Source organism: Eptatretus burgeri, chromosome 10 (assembly GCF_056783735.1).
Source record: "Eptatretus burgeri isolate ZD-2024b chromosome 10, Ebu_testis_v1, whole genome shotgun sequence".
Taxonomy (NCBI): domain Eukaryota; kingdom Metazoa; phylum Chordata; class Myxini; order Myxiniformes; family Myxinidae; genus Eptatretus; species Eptatretus burgeri.
Genome location: NC_140970.1, coordinates 13338935 through 13362288, shown reverse-complemented (window position 1 = coordinate 13362288; position 23354 = coordinate 13338935). Strand labels below are relative to the sequence as shown.

General features: G+C 41.3%; 1 protein-coding gene across 1 annotated transcript in view; it reads left to right on the top strand.

The window, feature by feature from the left end:
* The window catches only part of LOC147017956 (uncharacterized), a 666861-nt gene that overhangs the window by 112279 nt on the left and 531228 nt on the right, over positions 1 to 23354 (top strand). Inside the window, exon 6 of the mRNA XM_085899928.1 lies at positions 9865 to 10003. Within this exon, the coding sequence (XP_085756054.1) occupies positions 9865 to 10003 (139 nt within the window). The remainder of the gene's footprint in view (positions 1 to 9864; positions 10004 to 23354) is intronic.

The following is a 23354-nucleotide window of genomic DNA, read 5'->3' as shown; positions in this document are numbered from 1 at the left end:
TGATCCGTCATTTTGTCAAAAACGAAAATCCGACGGTTCTCACTTACACTTCCTCACTCATTGGCGGTCTGTCGGTGACTGACAGTTTCTGCAGGCAGGAAAATATTCATGCATACGGATTAGGATCGCCTACATACGTGCACCAAACCACGCCTCCCTCGCTTCATTTGTTTACGCACGAAAAATTAAGGTTGGATACTTTTTGAACACACCTCGTATATGATTAAGAGGGACATTAGTTAGACAATTGACACATTGACATAGCATATGGTATTTAAATCTTTGTTCGGTTTTCTGATGTATCCCAAATAAAACAATTTGAGTAGAATAGAGAGAGGAGACCAATCTGCCTTGTTGTTTGAAGATGTAATATTTTTGCTTGTTTTTCAACGCGTATCGTTCGGCTGGCATCAAGCAACGGCTGTGTATTGTCGTATTACTTTTTGTCTTATTTTTGTTGGTTAGGGAAATGTTTGAGACCAAACTCACCTTCAATCTTTCATTCCTCTTTTTTCCCGCCTCTGGAACAAACTCCCACACTCTCTTCAATCCCACTCCTCCAGACAGGTCTTAAAAACAGCACCATCTCTTATCTTCCCCCATTCAAAACCTCGATCTTTTCTACCTCCATTAATCTACCCCATACTCACCTCCTTCAAATTCCTTGCTTTCATTCCTGAAAGTTCATGTAGTGTCCATCTTGTTTACCCTCTGTACCCCCACCCAATCCCTCTCCTTTCCACAGATCTCTGAATGTCTCTGCTCCCGAATGTTTTGTGCTTCCCTCTCCCACCCCTCTTGTCTCCTGCTCCCTTTGTTATATGTTCTCTGTGTTTGCTCTAATACGAGCCTTGACAATGTATACCAAAAAAAAACCTAAAAAAATAAAAAAAGTATCCTCAGACACAGGGATGTTATTCCAATCACGGAATATCAAAATCAATGCAAGTGTTCAAAAGGCTTGATATGGGTTAAATTAGATATTTAGTTCTGTCTTGTACATTGGGAGAGTATGTCTTCAGGCAAATTATCCCGAATTGATTGAATTTGGATGATCTTCCTCTTGCTTTCTGGAGGCATCGCTATCACCTGGGAATGCTTAATTGCTTGGTAGAAGGTGTGTTTGCTGAAACAGTATCATTGAGGGTTTTCAAAATGTTTGTATCAGCTTGCACTGGTGCTGAGCAGACTGAGAGTGGAAGGGCTTGGGAAGTGATAGAGAAACGGCATTCTAAAATACGCATTTTGGTGTCTGTCTGTCTGTTTCTCTGACTGAGATCAATACATTCGGTTGTTACTTATCCATTCTCAACCAAGCTTGCCAGGGGGAGTAGGGGTCACACAATGGAGATTGTGGTGACTTCATTTGCCACCCCCCTCCCCCCCGCCCCCCAAGGTGGTTTTCCACCTTGGACAAAGTCCGTGTTAAGGTACATAAATATGTTATCGTGGAATTTTGTGGTGCACATCTAGCGGAGGTAAAAATTGTTATAACCACAAACTACACTTTTTAGTCAATGCTGTCCAATGTAAAATTACCTTTTTAAATAGTTACTATTGTTGTTTTACACAAAACTGAAAGAAATTAGGAGGCATCTCGATGTTCTTGAGGCATTCTATGCTTATCACATCCCCCAGAGACGAACGGGTCCAAACCTTCTCGACATGCTAGGCCTCGAGCTAGGCCACAATGATCTTTAGCTAATATATAAAAGGTGCTTAAATGAGTCTTTAAACATGATTGATGTATCACATAATTGCCTGTCGAATTTTTCTAGCCATCAGATCACATGTGAACTGCATATGGATTGTTTTGTTTATAACTTGTAAATTGGGGCATCATATGTAATTTATCCCAGCCAGGGCTTCAAGTGTGAAGTGTGACATTTCCCATGACACCCTTACGGTCCATTTGTAACCTTTATCCGATGCATAACCCCATTCCTCACTGTCGCGAGCATTGTTTACTCACCTGAGGGAAATTTGGAGAAAATTTGATGTACTTACGCATGAGTGGTGTAAAGGCTAAAAGTCGCTGGTTCACACACATATGGCAAGTAAAAATTATTATAACCAGTTATCCAGTTCCTTCAAGTTGTGGCTCACTTCTGGTGACGTTATCCAGTTCCTTCAAGACTGCAACTAGCGGGGCACTGTTTACGCCACCCCGAGTTACCTGCCAGCCCAGTCATCACATGGGGGCCCAAGTACGGGAGGATGAACCCTGGGTGCCCTCCCAAGACTATGGTCATCACGTTCCTAGAAGACAGTGGCATGGCTAATGTAGATGAACTGAACACACTGATGAGGTAGAGGGAGGAGTGGAGAGTCCGTCATCGTGCCCGATGCCGGCCCTTTAGGTCTGAGTCGACGTAGTAGTAGTGGTGGTAGTCGGCGTAGTAGTAGTAGTAGTAGTAGTAGTAGTAGTAGTAGTCTGGTGACCTTCATGATCGCATTTATTCAAACCTCCTCATCCACCTTGCTTGAAGCCAACAATTAAGCATAGCTCAGTGGTTCAAATCAAGTTTGGGGGTGTATATCTTCAATTGGTGTTGGAAAATTACTGAAAAATGATGATTACAGTATATTTACTGCATCACAAGGTCCATTATATATTTGATGTCTCCATTAGACTATGACTAATGTTCCCATTCAGATTATTGTGACAGCTCTGTACATTATATTCCAAATGAAAGCATTCCTCCCACAGTATGCCTCCGATTCCTCTCTGTCTCTCATTGGCTATTCTGCCTTCTATTTTGACTGTACCTTCCCCCATCACAGAGGTGGTTTTGCTGTCCATATCTAGAACTCTATTCCTCACAATTCATTGTCCATCCTCACTCATCCTCGCCCACTCGAGTTCCTCTCTCTGCACATTTTTCTCTGCAACCACTAAAAATGTTTGCCTGTGTTGTGCACCATGCACCAAATGATGATTACTCTCGATATAGCTTTCTTCCAACATGGATGAACTTGTAACTATTCATCGACACTCTTTGTTCCTCATCTGTGGCAATTTCAACTCCCACTATATCATGTGATTTGGCTGTGTCTCAGCTTTGCAACATCTTGCCTTTGCATTGCAGCTCAGTTTTCTGCAATTCTGTTGAGTCTGACCTGATCTATGAGCTCTCCAACCACAGACATCTGATAATGGCATGTCTTCTCTTCTGGACCTGCTAATGACAAACTTTCCATCCAACCTCTCCTGTTCCTCCATTGCCCCTCTTGGCTCCTCTGACTATCTTATTAACAAAGCATATACAGGGTGTTTCAAAAAGAGTGATGCAACTTTAAATGCTCATGTACAAAGAAACAGAAAACATGAAACAGGTTCAGCAACATGAAACAAACATTTCTTGAAAGCGTATGGCATGGTATTTTCTATCACTGATTGCTATTGCAGTAAGTAACCGCAAGAGTTAGTGAGAGCCCAAGGTCTGAAATTGGCATTTACACAAAATCCTTGTAAATGACGTTCTCGATGTGTGCCCCTCCGCGGTTCAGACAGGCATTGATCCTGACTCCAAAGTTCTGTTCAACTTTCCTGTTGGTCTTATGTGGCACTGCCTGGAGTTAGTCTGACACCTTCTGCTTTAGATCATCCAGTGTGGCAGGGCATTTTGTATTGACAGAGCCATTGGCAGCCCCTCAGAACCAGTAGTCCATAGTGTTCAAGCCTGGGCTATGGGGTGCGCAGTCATGAGCGGTACCCAGGGCAACGAGGCGGTTTCTGAAGAGCTGCCACAGGAAAGTCATGGTGTCACCAGCTGTATGCAGGGGTGCACCTTCCTGCATAAACCAGATCTTGCTGAGCTGGTTTGGGGTCACCTTTTGGGTGAGATCATTATGAACTTCTGGAGCACGGCCCGGTAGCGCTCACCGTTAATCGTCACCATCCTGCTGTTGTCATTCTCAAACCAGTAAGGTCCTCGCATTCCCCATCTGGCATTGAAGGCGCAGAAGCATGTGACCTGAGGCCCTTTCAAGTACCTCTCAGTGATCTCAGGTGGTTCTTCCACCCAGAAAATGTTGTTGTGGTTGTTGTTTGCATCATTAAAGTATCAATGGGCTTCATCACTGAACCACATCAGGTTGATCCAGTTTGGGCACCACTCCATCCTGTCACTGAGCCAATTGCACATATCAAGTCTCATTCTCATGCCATCATGACTCAGTTTATGCCTAATAGAGATGATGTATGGGAAAAGCATCAGTTCCTTCATGAGGATACACCAGGCTGATGTTGGTTTGATGCCGAGCTCCTGGGAACGCTGGCTGCCGGACTTCTTGGGACTGTCCACTGCAGAATCCCACACGGCATCGACGTTGGCTTGGTTCTCGGTTGCTGATGCTGGCCTGCCACTGTTGCCCTTGCTCTGGTTATGCACTGTACCCTTGTGCTCAAAATGTTTCACAATACATTGAATGGCACAATTTGTGGGTCCATCACGTGTTCTGATGTATTCCCAGCAGAACCTCCGGTGGGTGTCTGCATATGATTTCATCTCATACCTCAGAGCCACCACTTTTGTCTTCTGCTTCACTGTCAATGGCATAGTTGAGTGACGGAGCTAGAAATCTCAGGGAACAAATACCACGAAAACACCACCAAACCCTGAAAAGGAAAATGGTAGGATAGGTCAAAAAAAATAACAATGAAATGGCAGGAAGTCAAAGTTGTATCAATCTTTTTGAAACACTCGTATATCTCGCTGGCACTCGAGATGAAGCTATTATAACTGATAACTGGCAGGGATTGTAATCTGGCCTTTCACCTGATATTGATTCTGCCTGGTGATAGTTTCACAAAAGCCTATTCCATCTCATGCAATGGTTTAATGCCATCCTATTTGTAGTTATCCTATCCCTCCTCTTGGCCCAATTGGATTGAATCCTGTCCTTCACCTTTAGACACTTCCTGTCTTTCTAGAACTCGAGAACCATTGCTCCCATTCACAAGAAGGGTCCAAAAGGCTTTCATCCGCAGCTTGATGAGCACTGATCTCCTCTCTGGGCTGGCTCCCCCGCCTCATACCTTACTTACCTTGACCTTCAAAACCAAGGCTTTCAAGATTATTGGAATCTCCCGCGATGAAGCTGAGTCTGTGAGCCTATCACTTCAGCATTGCAGACATGTCGGTCGTCTCTGTCTTCTACTGCCTCCTTTCTGGTCTTGCACCCTCTGCTCTTTCCGTACTTTACCCCTCCTCCCACCTTCCTCCAAGTTTCTGCAAGGCAGATGCGGTCCACCGTCAACCTCCTTCTGTTGAAACTAATTAATTCCATTCTCACTGTTCACCTCCACTCATTCATTCCTTTTTTTTCCCACCTGTGGAGCCAACTGCCACATCCTCTTCAATCTCATTCTTCCCTCCAACTCTTCAAGACAGCTGATCACCACCATCTTGGGTTTGCCCCAATCCAAAACCATAATCTTTTCTGCCCTTGTTCCCCCATCCCCCTCCCACTCCCCTCACCTCACTGCAAGCCGTCCTTCCAAATTTCCAGTTTTCCCCCCTGAGAGTTTCCTTCTGTACTCATCTTGTCCAGCCCATGCATCCTCTCCTGCCCCCCATTCCTCCCCACACCCACTATTGTTTGTCCACCTCCCTCTATCTTGGCCTTCAACTCTGCTGTTGGTGTTTCCTCATTCTCTCATCTGTTCCTTTTGTCTTGTTGTGTCCTGATCCATTCAGCATACGAGTACTAGCTCTTCCATGAGCCTCGACGATGTATACAAAAAAAAATCTTCTCTGCTGAAGACAAGTAAACTTATTTCAAATTATATAAGCAAATTCATGGAATCTATCATTGCTGCTGATGCTCATTTTTGCTCTTGACAAACAGCCTGATTTCTGACCATCAATTTGGATTCTCTCCTAGTCTCTCAATCATTGTCATGCTTCTCCTTCTTAATCGGCAATGGTTGGACGACTTTAATAACCTTTGAACTTGGCCATCACTGATTGAGTGGTGGCGAGCAAGACAATGTGCCATTTGACCACGCTGCTTGGCAGCCACATAGCTGATTGGTAGAGAATCGGTGCTGATTGGCCGGGTCCATACATACTGTACATGTGAGCATCACACTTCATTGGTGGGTGCTGACTGGGTGCCAAAGACAACACTTTTTGGGAAAGTAAAGAATCACTCGTCACTAAAGGCGGAGGGGAAGGGGTGATGTGACCTCTCCCGCTTATTTCTTTTCCTCTCTGGCTTTCTCTTGTGGCAACTTGACAGAGGTGCACGACACTCAAAAACTGCTCCATTGTGACCTTTGCCACCACCTCCAGCATACTGTATCATTCTGCGATGATGTGCCAGCTTTTAAATTATTGTGTGTGTGTGTGTGTGTTTTTGTTTGTGTATGTGTTCGCATCCTTAGCCAGGGATTAGTTTCGTTTCTTTTGTTATATTAATTTTTATGTTTATTAATTTTGTCTTTGTCTTCCGCGTTTCATGCCGTCTGCTTTGTGTATTATTAAATTATTAATTATTCCCATCTAGATGTCCTCTTCGTATTTCAGCAATCTCTCAAATGGTGACTAATTCAGTTAAATGAATCCTGGAATGGAGTAAATAAATGAGGTTAATACACTTGTTTGGTTAAGACATGTGAGAACAGAGGTGCATCAGTCACACTACACACTACCCGTCTGCCGGTCACATGTCTTCAAAACTTAATCTTAAGCTGGCTATCTACAAGTACTCTCATCTACGTGTACTCTAAAATATACTTTAATATTTTATACAATCCTCTACCATGATGTGTCCTGTGAGATCGAGAGACAATGTCTGGTCATTTGGTTCGTGCAATAGAATAAGTTGTAAAATAGCAGTTGCAGTAGCATTGTTCATTGAGTAAAGGTACTCCATGTTATGTAATATGATTTATGTCTCCATAATGCAAGCTCAGTGACATTGACACATTGTAATTTCAGCTATTCTTGCTCATACTGCTTTGGGTAGCATTCTGTCCACAAATATGTTTGCTGAATATAGACTGTTTTGTGCCTTTTCTCCTCCTACTTTCCATTTAATAAATGCATCCAACATTGAAAACTCAAGCCCAATGTGCAAGCACAACCCGAATGGATGGCTCACACTTCAACCAGCTCCCATCTCACCTATCAAGCAATAGCATCGATAATTGAATTAATTTGGATCACATATCACATTACTTGTTATCCACTGACAAACATTTCACTATCCTTCCCAACGAATCAACTTGTAATTTAGAAAGGTTAGTGTCCCAAGCAGACGTGTAGGTTCAAGATGGTATTTTTAGAGTTCAACAACAATTGAAAAAAGGTAATTGTTAAATTGAAGAAGGTAATTATTGTGCATGTATGGAGTAGCCTAGGAGGACTCTTCTCTTAATGCATTAAATATCTCAACCTTCAATATCTCATTTGTTTGTGCAGCTGCAAGGAGACTCTAAATAGAATTGTTAGCATTTCTTAAATTTGTCATTCTTGCACACCTATATTCCCATCTCGGTTCATGTCAGTTGGTTTTCAATGTTGTCCGTTTGTCTTGCCTTTTCATCGGCTCGTATTACCCTGTTGGTCAAGCATGGGATTATTCACCATCACTTCTTATATGACTATTTTATGTTCTGAAAATGACTTGAAGCTTTGGCTTGATACACGCAAGGATACATCAGGATTTTAGATGCAGAATGAGACCATTCGGCCCATCGTGCCTGCCTGCGCCACATCAACACCAGACCAATTTATATAAGGCTCTTGTATGAGCCTCCAAATGACAAATTAACATGTAAACACAATGTTCCAATCAATCATGAACAGGTAATAAAGTATTCAAGATGAGTATTCACCCATTTGCTTTGTTTTTATTATTTTAAATTATTTTTGTTTGAAAAGTTCCTTAGAAAATTAGAAGCCAGCAGCTAGATTGTTCTCTCCAAGTTGTTTTCGCATTAGAGTAATTATGGCCAATCATTTGGGCAAAAGTTATTTCAATTGGAAAGTAAGAATACTGGGACTGCAGATGGATAAACCATTACCAATTATCCAGAGAATGGAGCGTTCACTCATGCAGCTGAGCTTCTTTGACCTGACCTAGAATAAGAGAATGGGAGAAAACCAGAGTATGCCTTTGTGTGCACTATATATTTATAATATATATATATATATATATATATATGTATATATATGTTTTATGGAAATATATATATATATATATATATATATATATATATATATATATATATATGTATATATATGTTTTATGGAAATATATATATATATATATATATATATATATATATATATATATATATATATATTTCCCATTTCATGCATCGAACATAGCCATGTTCGTCAAAATAAAAACCGCAAATGGTTGTTATCGTGATTATGAAATTAGCATATTATCTGAGTTCCACTGGAGTTGGGCAGAATCCAGTAAAAACTGGATGCATGACAATAATGTAAAATTTTGGGAATTAGTTGCCTTTTGCTTGCCTGCTTGGACCTCAACTTTGTTTTTTTTTTCCTTGCTTTGCTTTCTTGAAGCGAAGTTCATCTTACTCCTGGCAGCCTGAGCTTCCTATAATCTGTTAATTGGGAGAGTCCAACCATCATTATTTGACAAACAAGGTAGCAGGACTTGCCAAGCATCTACTTTTTTGCGGCAATTCACTACAAAGGGTTGGATTGAAAAGTATGTAGTAATTGTAAGAGCAGTGACGCTATCTTGCTTAAGGTTTCATCGAAGCATCTCGAGCACATCCAAATTTGTCATCTCGAGACCATCAAATGCTTCAGAATTTTACTCTGCTTGCACACGTGATCAGCTTGCTAACCTCTCTGTACCCATTTTCTAATTGCCATTGCGAGCGGTTTGCAATGGAAGCTTGCGCATGCCTCTAATGTCGTCTCCAAAAATCCCTGGTGAATGTGCTATTTGCTAAATTAAGTTTACACCCCATTAAAATTTCAGTAGCTGCAAAGCGAGTAAATATTGCATGATCAATATGGCAAACCTGGTGAGCATTGAGAGATGATCACCCAGGGAATGAATCGCAATATAATTCCCTATTGTTACCAATTTATCTTGGTCACTTTGTTATTTCACAAGTTAATATGGATGTTTTTGATGAATGCATTAATACTCACAATTGTTTTCGTAAATGATGTGCAAAGAGCAATGAAGAAAAATAAATATCTGTGTCGTGTTTTTATTTCCGATGAAAATAATTGAAACTAGAAGGGCACTCGGTGGAGCACATACCTCTGCTACACAATACCTGATCCAGTAGAACATATTGGGCTCAATAAACTTTTGAAGTATCATACGACTTATCGTTTTTGGCCCTATCTCTCAACGGTGAAGAGTAATTAAAAAAAATTATCGGATCTTGATCTGGATTAGGATCTTCACCGACATTGAACCAATTCTTCCTTGTCACACACTCAATGTGTCCACCAAGTTACGTCCGGATTCGTCCACAACTCTTTGAGATATCGTGCTATATATAATTTTGGCCCTATCTCTCAATGGTGAAGAATCACTTAAAAAAATTCTCGTAATCGGATCAGTGTCCGGATCTTCACCAAAATCAAATTGATTTGTCCTTGTCACACACCCTTGATGTTCACAAAATTTCATCTGAATCCATACACAACGTTTTGAGATGCCCTGCACAGAACCAATCAGGCAAGCACACAGACAGACGGGTGAAAATATAACCTGCTTCCACCTTTGGTGGTGGAGGTAATGAGGATTTGGTTCTCTCTGGGCTTTGCTGTTTTAGTTTGTGTTTGAAGCAAACAACCGAAGGAGGTGTGTTTTACCTGATTGTGTAAAGCGAAGGACATTATGTATCAGCAGTCTCATGCACTTTTTCTGCACATGAAAAGTGTTTTTATAATACCTGTGCTTCTTGTGTTGTAGGAGTGATGAGTGTGGATTCTGGAGTCAGCGCTGCCAATGGAGATGCCATTCAAGTTCAGCAGTCTCGTTTTTTGAGGTAGGAAATTTAGTGTGAGTTAGAACCTATGCTGTCACTGTTTAGTCTGTCAATAACGAAGAGGAAGTGGATGGGGGTTGGGCAGTGGCATTCACTCAACTCGAGGGTAAAGTCAATGGTCAAGCTAATACATCATCGATTCACTGATTAAGTGAATGAGGTGCAAAGTGACACCTGTTGGATGCATCGGCACTGTCTGGAGATCGACAAATGAGTTTATTGGTTGAGCAGTGGAAAATATAATTTCTTTCTCACCTGATGTTAAACCATTTGTTATACAACAATAATCGTAAGGGTCATGACGATGGTCACAATTTGCTGGAATTTCAAACTCGTGAGTGACTGGCATTTGCTATCAATGTGGTATTTTCTGCACACAGCCATTTCCCCCATCATTTGCTTTCTATACCTTTGGATATGAAGTTGAACATTGCGCTGATACAAAGAGAAAGGTGGTCACACATTCCCTTGTGCATTTCTGTCTTTCATCAGTATTTTCATGATCCCATATCTTTTCAATCTTGCCAGCAAAAATACAATGTCAATAGAGAAACCTGCTTTAAGTCTTGAATCCAGACTCCCTGGCTCAGGAATATTGGATTTCCGTGAATATAGTACAGACATACCGTGCTGATATATCCTTTTGTTCTTGTGATTTTTGTTCTTGTGATTTTTGTTCTTGTGATTTTTGTTCTTTAAATAATAGGAGCTTTCAGACGTTTTTGTTTTGAAATGAATAATGATTTTTGCCTATTTTTGACTCATCACCATGGCAAGAGTAGCTGTGATTATATTTAAGATTCATTGCTTTTACTGGTGATGGCTTAGCTCATTCACTTGCGAAACCCACAGAAAACATTGCTGTCTTTTCCACTGGCATGGTCATGTTGGATGGCCACCCATTTGGGGAAAACACATTAGCATTATGCTTGGTGGCACTTTCATCTACTTTCAGGTATTCACTTAAAAGCAGAGTGAATATGGTGTAAAATTATAACAGCAAGCCATTTATTGTTTACCTTGTAACCCAAAAGAGTGAGTGAGTGCAAAGTTATAATTTACAGTTGTGTGTGTTTAAAAAAAAAAAGATAAATTTTAAACACCAATCTCAAAGTTTGGTGTTTGAGCAGGTCTCATCAACACTTGTTCTCGGTTGGAATGTTTTCCAGTGTTCCCGATTGGTCCACGGTCTCCAACAATAACTTTTATACTCTGTTATGAATGAGACTGTGTTCTAATGTCTTTCAAGCAATCTAAAAGTCATTGTTGTTTATGTCTTGAATACAAAGCCATTGTTTGTCCAATTCTCCCTCGACCTTGGCCTTCTACTTTGCTGTTGGCGTTTCCCTCCTCTCTCTACTGTTCCTTTTGTGTGATTTAAACTGTTCCTTTTGTGTCCTTTTTTGTGCGTTTTGTGTCCTGTTTTTGCTTGTTACGTTCTGACCTTCTACTGGCCTAGACTATTTATACAAAAATAAAAAATTGTATTTTTTTCACATGTTGTCATGACGGTTGTAATTGGTGAACCCTCATTATATCACCATGAACAACAAGCATTTGGAATTTAAATTGTAGTGGTTTCAAAAACATTTTTATTTCACTCCAAATAGCAACAACAGAAGCTGCACGTCTGAGAACAGATGGGTCAGGAGGATTGTAGGAGTGAAGGCGGTGGATACACGGAGGATTTGCGGGAGATCGTCGTGCAGATGACCTTGATGGGTGGATTGATAAAGAGCCACTTGTAGCCGGTAGGGCAACTTGTGCGGATGGAGGAAAATATATCTCTAAAGACAGCAGATGTGTTGAAAGAGCAATGCAGGAGAAAAAGGGATAGACCATGGTTGATATAGGATGATTGTCTGAAGAAGGATGTCAGAAAGGTGGAGGTGATTGGAGAGTGGAGATAGTGGGCAGTCGAAGAGTGTTGGCGTCAGAGCAGAGCAGCCGCTCAGTACCACTCAGCCTCACCTCACACAAAGGCATTTTAAGGAAGAACATGTTTGATTATTTTTTTGCCAAGTTTTGACTCATTGCCATGGCAAAAGTAGCTGTTGTAGCATTTTCACAGCAATGCTGGATGATGATATTAAACTTGTTAATCTCATCATCCAAGTCTTTTTGGGGGGGCAAGAAGTTGAAGGAAAGGAAGACAAACTTAGCCGTACATAAAGTGCCTTAACCATTACCCCCACCCCCCTCTATCCCCGTCCTCACGTCCCACTCCCCCCATCCTTCCCCCATCCCCCTTTCATCCTAATGGCCATTGCCATTCAAAATGCCAGAGATGCATTCCTGCAAAACATCGTTAAAATGGAACTTCAAAATCCCATTGATTTTCAAGATTTATTTAAAGGGAAATGTATTCCTAACAGGAAAAACAATTGAGTGGATTGCTCAGGAAGAGAAGCATGAAAAATTAACACTTTGTAGTCAAAGGATATTTGGACACTGTTCTAGCCTCTGCCACCAACACCAGGTGGCACTACACGGTAAACATTGACCTAGAGAATTTACCCCCTCCCCCCCCCCCCCCCCCCGCACGAGGCCAGGCCACAAAGCCGATGCTACCCCCCACACAAAGTTGTGTTTGCACCCTGAGTTTAGAGTTGGGAACTTAAAAGATGTAGCCGTGCATAAGGAACAAATAAATTTTCCACAGAGAGTGAGAAAGAGAGTACTCTCATGACATTTCAAAAAAATTCAACAACTTGAAATGCAAGACTTAAACAACAATGACTTTTAGATTGCTTGAAAGACTTTAGGAAACATCAAAGGACAGCATATGGTTATTGTTGTTATATTTTTCAATTTTCAAGAGGCCAAACCTGGACTTTGTTGGAATGTGTTGAATTCAATTATCAAGCCGAGTTGGAAAATGTTCTTCAGACAAAGCACCGTGAAAGATTACAGACCGCAAGAGCCTATTTTGAACATGCAGCAAAAGTTACTATTTACTTCAATTCTGGAACCAGCAAACCATGCTGAGCTTCCCATCTTTTTTTCAATCCTGCATTTCACTCAGCATGTCCTGGTAACTGAATCAGCTTGTGTTGTGTCCTACCATAGGAGATCTGTGGCAGAAGAGATGAGTCAGATTTTGTCTCAAACAATTATTTTATTGTTTTGGGTAAGCCTGTCTTTATATTAGCTGACCAGTGAAGCAGCAATAACTCAGTAAGGAAAGTTTGAGAAACGTGAAGATGTTAAGTTTCAATCACAAGTTCTTGAGTCCGATCTTCAAATTTATTTACCAAAATGTAAGGAAACGACAATCAACTCTTATGGCCAATTTATTAGGGCCTTCATTTCCGATTTGATTTTAATGTTTCTATGAACTTGAATTGAATGCTACTTTGATTATGTGAAATGTCGTACGAAGTCCTATCACTGGCAAACCGTCCCCACAGGAATTGCGACAGTGAAAAGAAGATGTCCAGTAACATCTTCTGAAGGCAACATGGAATGTACATTTAGTGCCTCAAATAACCAGCACTGACCTTAAAAAGCAATTAAAGGGAGAAGGAAATGGACATCATTCCAAAAGGAGGAGAAAGCTTTAGGAGTAGTACAATTGCACATAGCCTTCCACAAATGGGAATAACGGGGTCATGCTACATGCATATTTATTATTACCTACTTCGAGTGGGGGGGGGGGGTGATATGGTGTGAGTCACTTGGGGGTACAATGAGAAAAGGCCAATTATGGAAAAGGAAGAAGGTGGAGAAAAAAATTGAAGTTAAATAAGTTGTGGAGTGTCGGTGGAGATTAAGGGAATGGAAATTGGAAGAGGATTGGATCGAGTACCTGATGTATTACGGAAAGTATTAGGAGAGGGTGTCTTGGGACAGGAAATTATTTGCACAATTTTTGCTTTTGCAATATGAAGATGGCCTCTGATGATTCATTATTTAGTGGGTGCAATGCATTACAAAAGAAATATGAAAGCAGCACTGCACAACACTTCAGTGCTCCTTGAAACATACCATATATGACTGGAATGTCGAAGGCCAAGTAACAATGGCATAATCAGAGTCATTTTTTTTTCTTCTCCATTTGTTCTTTTAGAAGGTACCATAGTCAATATATTTATGCAGTTGTGAATCATCGAATTACTTCTGGGTTCTTCTCACAATATATATATATATATATATATATATATATATATATATATATATATATATATATATATATATATATATATATATATATATATATATATATATACACGTGATACCCCTGCACATGCGCGGGATAGCAGTACAACATAGCTGGTAGCAGACGACAGACCGTACACGGGGAATGACAAAAATACACATTGTGCAAAATGCAAGTGGTACTATGGAACGCCAAGACTTCGTAAACATTGTCGGCATGTCCGCTAAGTGCCACAGCAATTTCATAGGGATCGTGTGACGGCAAGCCGAGTTTTTAGTGTGCAAGCTTGGTATTATTATATATATATATATATATATATATATATATATATATATATATATATATATATATATATACAAATATAATATATATATATATATATATATATAATATTATATTATATTATATATAATATTATATTATATATAATATTATATTATATATATATATATATATATATATATATATATATATATATATATATATATATATATATATGTGAATGTTGTGATGTACACACCACAGCGTACGTTCTTCTGGTGGATGTAATTTCGTACGTTCGAACGTACATTCTTACCAAAGTGTAATTTCAGATACTGTCACAAGCACATGGGAAATGCAGTTACCGACCAGTTTTGCCCTCATAAGGGCATCATCAGGGCAACATTGCAAGCTTCCATGCACTTGTGACTGAAAACCTTTCAGTTATATATCATATCATGTGCGACTTCAAACCATGAGTGGTGAAAGTGCCGGTAATGAGTCCTGTACAGCCATTGCTGCATGATACTGGGAGTGACAAGTGCCACCGGCCATGCAGAACATTTAGGCTGGGAGAACAGAAGAAGGCAGTAAGTCATGTGCGGAGTTTAGTTTGGAGAATAAGGCAGGATGCCAGACTGTATCAAAAGCATGCGATATGAGTTGTTGGAGAAAATGGAAGGCTTTTATATCAATTGCGATGGTGAATTCCATGATCTTGCTGATGATTGGAAGTTAGCTGTTAAGTCTGTGGTTAAGGGCATCAGTTTTTTTCCACATTTTTTATGCAGTGCATTGATGTTGGTGGATTTCCAAGCAGAGGGAAGATGATCGAGTGCAATGTCGGACTAAAAAAGGCAGGGAGAGGATGTGCAATCACAGCAAACAGATTTTTATGACATATGTGCTGATGCCGTTCAGTCCAGTAGCAGAGTCAGTGTTGTCTTGGAGGTTCCTTCTCACCAGGTTACATTGCTTGCTATTTTGAAGTGTGGTTACTGTTTGCACAGTAACTTCTGCACTCGAAACAAATTCTTCAGATAATCCACATGTTTCTTGTGAACACCCTTCTTCGGATTTGAAGGACTACCCAAAATAACAATTTTCCAATCCAGGGAGAGAATATTCAAAGAATTTCATCCTATCCACCCGATTGGTCCGTGCTAATGCCCCCCCACAGATTATGGCATTACCATTGATGTTCTGGTGGATAGGTTGTAACTGTTCTTGGGCAAACAATTAAAAGCTGAGTTGCAACAACAATCGTTGTTTTAATAGCAATCATCGAGAGTTTTCACTCAACGAGTGTACTGTATTCCATGAGTTTTGCTGCTGTGCTTTAGAGGTATTTTCAAGCCACAATGCTAATTGGTGTTGTGTGCATCACCCATCCTAAATTAGCCTGAGCTAAATTGCCATTGCCTGACAAGCCAATCTACCAGTGTGTTCGTTTAGTTTTGTAAAAAGTATTACAAGGGGTGGGGGGGGGGTGAATGCCTCTCTGCTGCTCTTCCAGTCACAATGTTGGAAAATGTAAACTTTTTCAAAGATGCAGAGTTTGGAAACATTCAAACTATTTGATTACTGCCATCAAGATTCAAAGATGATGACTCATTAAAGAACATAGTGCCTGTTCATTACGAGTGGTTGCATGTTGCTTTTCAATTATTGAACCGAATGCCTTCTCTGGGAAACAGTAACCTCAAATGTTAAAACAGAAGAAAAATGTGCAGCCGATGCATGGCTTCCAGCCATTTGCCATTTGCAATTCATTCTAGTTTTCTGGGACAAACTGTTCCAAATGACATTCTATACAAATTTGTTTTTGGTGTCATCAATGCTTCTAATGCTGATGAGCTTGTATTTTAATGAATAGATTAAAATAAATCGCATGTAAACACTGTCACACATAATAATCTCGCAACAATATATCAGATTAGTCTCTGATAATACTCTGAGCCCTTCCCCATTCTCCTTAATCTAATGAGTTTGTGTCCTTGGAAACTCATCCAAGCTGTTTGTATCTCGGCTGCTTTCTCCCCCCAAGCAATTTGCAACCTTTCTTTTCCAATTTCAGATTATTTGTCTTGCTCATTTACAAGTACCTGATGAAATGATGAACTTTCTTGGTGTTCACTGTGGTCAATCACAGTATAGTTTTCATTTGCACTTTTGTTGCCTCGCCATCAGCTATTATATCACCAAAAAGGGGAAGGCATATCTGTTTCAGTTGAAATGTATTTTTTTCCATGAGGATGGATAATTATTATATTTTCATGAAAGTTGATGCTTAAATGGTTATAGGGATTGATGATGACCTGAGATAGCAATGCTCTGCGAAATTGAAGCCCTGGAGTGAAGAGTGAGATTAAACAGATTGAGGGAAGTTCCACACATGGTATGTGGGAGAAAATAAGGTGTTGAGGTGAGCAGTAAGCTTGAAATTTGAGTTTCTTGAGGAGTAATTGCAGGAAGACTCCATGCAATTACCCTGGTGGGACTGGGGGAAGGATGGAGGAATGAGAGAGCAGAGGGAGCACAACCAGAGTAGAGGTGGTAAAAACCAGAGACCACTGTTAAGTGTAATATTTTGAGGCAGCAGGCACTGCACTTCTGCTTCTTTGTGTGAGATGCCACGGATGTTCAGAGCTTTGGATTCCTCATCTTCGAAGAGAGACAGCTGATGTGCATTTGGGACACTGGCCAAAAATGGGAGAGTAATGGTCCACTGAGCTATCGACAAAGGCCTTATAGGCCCTGATTAATTCTTATTTTCCAAGGAATGTCTTGGAACAATGAAGGATGTTCAATGTGACGCTAGCTTTGGATGCCAAATTTGATTTATGGTGTGAATAACTCATATTGCTGGTGGAGACTATTGTCGATCTACGTCATTGGACAGGTAGAAAGAACAATATTCAACAGCTCCTTGAAATATCCTTTCCATACCTTCAACACTGTCCCCTTCTCTGTCACTAGCCTCCCGGCACTATCCTTAATCACTGCCCTCCCCCCTCCCCCATTCATGTCCTGACTATCCTCATCCCTCTCAGGAGCTAATGTACAGTTCATCTTCTTCCTAGCATTGTTATCGCATCCTCTTCCAACCTGTTATACACCTCCTCTTCCACAATCTTTGTTGTCTTATCCACAGCTCTCCTTGCTGCTTTCTTCTTCTGCCCATCGAGGTGCAGCAACACTGCATTTGGTTGTCCCCTCTATCTTTGATCTTCTCTATCCTCTTTCATACCTCCTTCTTTTCACCGACTGTCTCTGCTACTTCCTGCGTCCACCATACCTGATTTCTGTCCCTCAACGAGGTACCCTTTCCTGATGTCCTTCCAGACAAAACTTCTGCAATTCCCAAAAATGCCTTTACTTAATTTTTCTGCTCATCTAAATTTTTGGATTCTTCGCTAAATTCCTCATAACTGCTGCTCATCCTCTCCTGTTACTCTACAGCGACATTGTCCCTGCACTACCACCCACCAAATCATCATCCGACCCCTGTTCTGAACCTCCCTCCTTTTCTTCATGCATACAACAATCACGACCAGCTTGTGCTGGGTGGTTAAATGCTCTCCCGCCACTGCTTTACAATCATTGAGCCTCCACAACTGTCGCTTCCTTTCTCTTAACAAATGCATTTCCATTCTCTGCTGTCCAATCCTATCAGTAATTTTGTGTCTATCCCACTTCTGAAAGCATAAACCAGCTATGGACATGCCATTTCTTGCCACAAGCTCCACCAGCTCTTGACCCTCTCTATTCCTCATTCCCCAACCAAATTTGCCAACGCATTCCTCTTCACCCGGTTCTGCTACTCCCGCTTGTGTTGAAGTCTCCCACAAAGCACTTCATCACCTCCTGCTCAACCATTCCCAACATCCTCTCCAGAGGACCCTGCACTCCTGCTCTTCTGTCTCAGTCCTTCCCGTTTGTGGCCGATATACCAACATAATGCACGCCATTTGCCTCTTATCACAAACCATGCCATAACTATCCATCCCTCTCATTTTCCCACTCTGACCACCTGCTTGCTGATTTCTTCTGATACGATAATTCCCACTACACGCCATTACTCATTCCATTCCCCTCCTGCGTGCAACAGCTTGTATCATCTTCTCAACTTCCTTGCCCTGTCCCCTTTCCATTTGGTCTCCTGCACACCCAACATTAAGAGGCGGCATTAGAGCCATGCATCCCATGCAATTGCATGGGGCTCCGAGATAACGAGGACCCCCCACACGACCGATCGTGGTTCGACCACATACGACTGACAGTACATTACCGGACATTGTGGTTTTTAAAATCAGAAGTGTCAAAGCACCTGTCCCAAGATGAAACAAAACTATCCCAGCGGTGCTAAAAAGTGAAAAATAACTCAACAAAAGGCGAAAAGTGTTGAAAATCACCTGGAATTAACTTTTCTTATGAAGCAAGCGCGTAACCAGAAAAGAGTCCTCGGTCGAGCACACCTGGGGCATGTTCAATGACCAAGCAGCTAGTTTGTGATTGCCAAGCTCGGCGTTTCTTTTCAACGGTTTTGAATGGAGTGCATACTCGAGTGCTTAAGCCACATGGCGAGTGCTCTTCAAGAAACTTGGAAACTGAAGACACCCCTGCAAGTGCAGGGGTGTTTTTCATTACAAATCAACTGTCATAGCTCTATGCCTCCCACTGGACTAACCTGACCTCACTCCCCCTTAAATCAATCCCCCCTCCTCCTCCTAACGCTCATTTCCTTCCCTTCCTTTTGTCCTGTTCCTCCCCGTTCTCATTAATAGTCAATTATTTTCAAAGTAAATTTTTCAAAGTAAACAAAGTAAATGTTTTTTTAAAAATCAACTCTCGTCACTCAGTTCGACCCTCAGCACACTCACGCAAATATGCTTACTCAGCTCCATTGCTCCTCCTCGGCTCCCTCAACTCCCTTGCTCGATACTCTTCGAGTCCCTCACGCACTCTTCCTCGACTCCCAAGTGTGCTCCTTCGCGATTCTCTCGTGCAATTCTCCTTGATTACATCGTGTAATCCTCCTCAACTCCCTCGCAAAATCCTCTTTGACTCCCTCACACAATCCTTCTCAACGCCCTCACGCAATCCTCGACTCCCTTGTACTCCTCCACCACGTTTTTTTCAAAATAGACATCCTGCTACTCAGTTTGATCCCCAGCATACTCACACTTATGTAAATACACTCCTCATCTCCCTCGTGCAATTGTCGTCTTCATTGAGCTCTTCGTCACCTCCCTCAAGCTCTTCGTCATATCGCTCGAGCTCTTTGTTGTCTCCCTTGTGCTTTACCTCATCTTCCTCGAGCTCTGCCTCATCTCCTTCGAGCTCCATCCCCACATCCTGAGGATTTTCCTCTCCTCACTCCACAGGACACTCATGCAGCTCACCACTGCCACAATGTCAACCACTTTCATGTCAAACCAACTGAAATATGATGCAAGCAACACACCAAGCACATACACGATGCAAAGCCCTCGATGACGCTGCCTGGATTCACAAAAAAGAGATCCATTCAGGTTCGCAATTTTCTGGAGGCTGGAAACAACATACAGCAATCGCTGGCGAGATTCCAAGCTTTAAAATTCCTGGGGAGTGTCAATGTTGTGTTATTGCCGAGCCATGGTTATATTAGGCCTGCCAGACACGGCTAGGCCTGAGGGAGATGTATCAGGCCTGACAATGCATTTCTAGGGGAATTCACTCATTCTTGGGAATCCTTCCAACTGTTCCCGTGAGCATATCATGACAGATTGAGGAACGGGCAAACGAAGTAAAGATGCTCAGGAAAAAAAATCTCAACCTCGTTCATCAACTTCTCCTCAAACAGAAACTTACACCGTTACTTCGATGACACTGCCGAAGAGCAACATATATGTTGCTGTGCTTTGAAGAGCAATGTATGTGTATGTATATGTATATGCATATATGAGGCCCGGTGAGGAGGAATGATGTAAGCGACATTTTTTAATGATATGATGATGATGATAGGCTCGGATGATAGGGGAAGGGTTAAAATAGTGTTATATGGCATTAACTCCAAAATTGCCAGTTTTTTCAAAAATTTAAAAATTTCAATGGAATTTGTCCCTTACATCACTCCTCGTGGCGCCTCATATATATATATATATATATATATATATATATATATATATATTTATATATATATATATATATATATATATATATATATATATATATATATATATATATATATAATGACCATGCCTGGTGTTGGCGCAGTGGTTAGGGCAGCGGCTTGGGATCCAAAAGGTCCTGAGTTCAAGCTCCGTTGAACCACTGAATTAATACACCAGGGGGTTGACTCAACCTGTCATCCTTCCGAGGTCGGCGAAATGAGTACCAGTGTACTGGGCCGGTGTATACCCTGGTTAAAATAGGTGTACCATATCCCTGTGTCGTAAGAGGCAACCAGGGTTGCGTCAGGAAGGGCATCCGGCGTAAAACATGTGCCAAATCACTATGCGGATCATACGGATGATCCGCTGTGGCGACCCCTAACGGGAGCAGCTGAAAGAAGAAGAAGAAGAAGAAGATATATATAAAATGACCGTTTTTACAGCCATTTTTCCCTGCTGTGCAGGGGTTTGGCTTTTTGTGAGGCAATGTTTTTATGGCCGGATGCCCTTCCTGATGCCAACCCTGGTCGCCTCTTACGACACACAGGGATATGGTACACCTATTCTAACCGGGGCATACACCGGGATACTCTCTATATATGTGTGTGTGTGTGTGTGTGTGTGTGTGTGTGTGTGTGTGTGTGTGTGTGTGTGTGTGTGTGTGTGTGTGTGTGTGTGTGTGTGTGTGTGTGTGTGTGTGTGTGTGTGTGTGTGTGTGTGTATCCAAGCCTCATTTTAGCTTAATTTGGCATAGCTTGGACTTTTGCAAATATCTCGTTCCTATAACCTTTTGAATGCCCATACATGAAGATGAATTTGGACAAATTCCAATTAGTTTGTATCTTTCATTCATAAGCCTTTTTTCTTGATTACCATGAGTGTTGTACAAAAACAGATTGATCTTCCGCGCCATATACCAATCTGATATAAATATTTCATTCTATTCTTTGAAGATTGTTGCTGGAATGCATTTCGAACCGAATTGCCAGAAACGTTTTAGGAATGTGGTTGAGCAAGACATCTCATAGGGCTCATTTTTTCAAAGAGATATTAAAACCTGAGTGCTGAGCCTGAAGTGGGGTCATGCTTGGTTGGTCGAGATAGCAAAAGAGCATGTTAATGCTTTGGTTACAAATGAGCTCCACACAAATGAACTGCGCTCGCTCCACTGTCATTGCTTCAAACTCGTCCTCATTTTTACTTTACCATAATAATTGGATTTAGAATTTAAATATCTCACTGTGTTTCTGTTTGGGAAAAAAAAATAGGTGGTTAAAGGGCCTGGAAGAAGTGGAAGGATGCTGAAGAAAATAGTACTCAACACAAAATTTTCATGGCTCCACAATTGCTGTCATCATGATCAACATCAAAACATGAGCAAATGCTTGCTTGTTGAGCACCATCGTTGTCCTCCAGATAGTGATGAAGGATAGTGAAAGAACTAATAAGCAACACATTGCTGCATTTACTCCTGTGCATAACACGATCATGCAGAACAATACGTGTATAGTGTTGCTGAGCTTGCTGTGTTGTGCAGTGGTTAATAACATGTTCCTTTCTCTATTGACTGATTTAGGTTTCATTCCTGTAGGCATTCACTTTAGGCCCACGATTGTTCTAAAAGAAAACCCGAAATGAGAGTTGAGGAAGGCCATCCTCCTGTAGTGGACTGAAATGACTGATTTATGGTTTACAATTTTTGTTTTTTTACAGTCCTGAAGTCTTATTTATGTTTCACATCATTAATAATTAATAACTTATGAGGAGTGCACCGACGACTGTTCAGCTTTTTATAAAGTATGTACCTACATTGAATAAGGACGGACTAATTATAACAGGTCCTCTCCCTAAAAGCCAGTGTCCAGCACTTTATCTGCACCTACTAAACCACACATTACGAGTTGTTTTATAGGAAGTCTTTTTTTTATTTGTATTTATAATAGCATCTAAAGCTCAAAGTGGAGCTGCCACACACTCATCTCACACATGTGGACATACAGACAAATACACAAGACAACACAGGACTGCTACATTAGGCAAACAGCCAGTGAGCTTGGAGGAAGTGCGGTCACTTCCCAGGTACCAGCGACGCAACAACAAGGGGGCTGCCTTTCTCATCGTACTCAGCGGTGCATTTCCGAAGGAGAAATCTCCTCCTCCCCATGGATGCCAATCTATTTGGATATTTGGAAAAACAGCTTTTTCAAACAACCTGTTCTCTGACCATCACCTTGGGTTCCGTCCGAGTCACTCAACTCTGGACATGCTTCTGCTCCTCGATCAGCAATATTTGGAGGCCCTCAATCTCAAAGAAAAGGTTAAGACCATATCCATGGACATTCGATACAATCTGGCATTTTGCTTTGCTTGAAGGCCTCCTTCATTGCTGAAATTGTTATCCTCCACTCACACAGTCAATGTCTGCCCGTTAATGGAACACTCATCCCTTCTCTCAGTGTAGGCTGGAATTCCCTAAGGCAGTGGTTTGACCCAGTCTCATCCCTCATCTATATAAATGACCTCTCTGATGCTCTGCAAAACCGTCTCTTCCTTTTTGCAGACAATTTCACATTGTGTGGTACAGTACACCATCCCTCTGCTATGCATATGGCAGCTGTATAGATATACTTTCTCTTTCTCCATTTCCAACATTTTCTTACATCCTATAAAAAATTCATTCTCACCCTATCGCTTCAGAAGGATTTCCAAACAAACCCACCTGTCTATTTCCAAGGTCATCTGCTGGAAGAAGTTCAGTCTCTTGAACCTCTAAGCC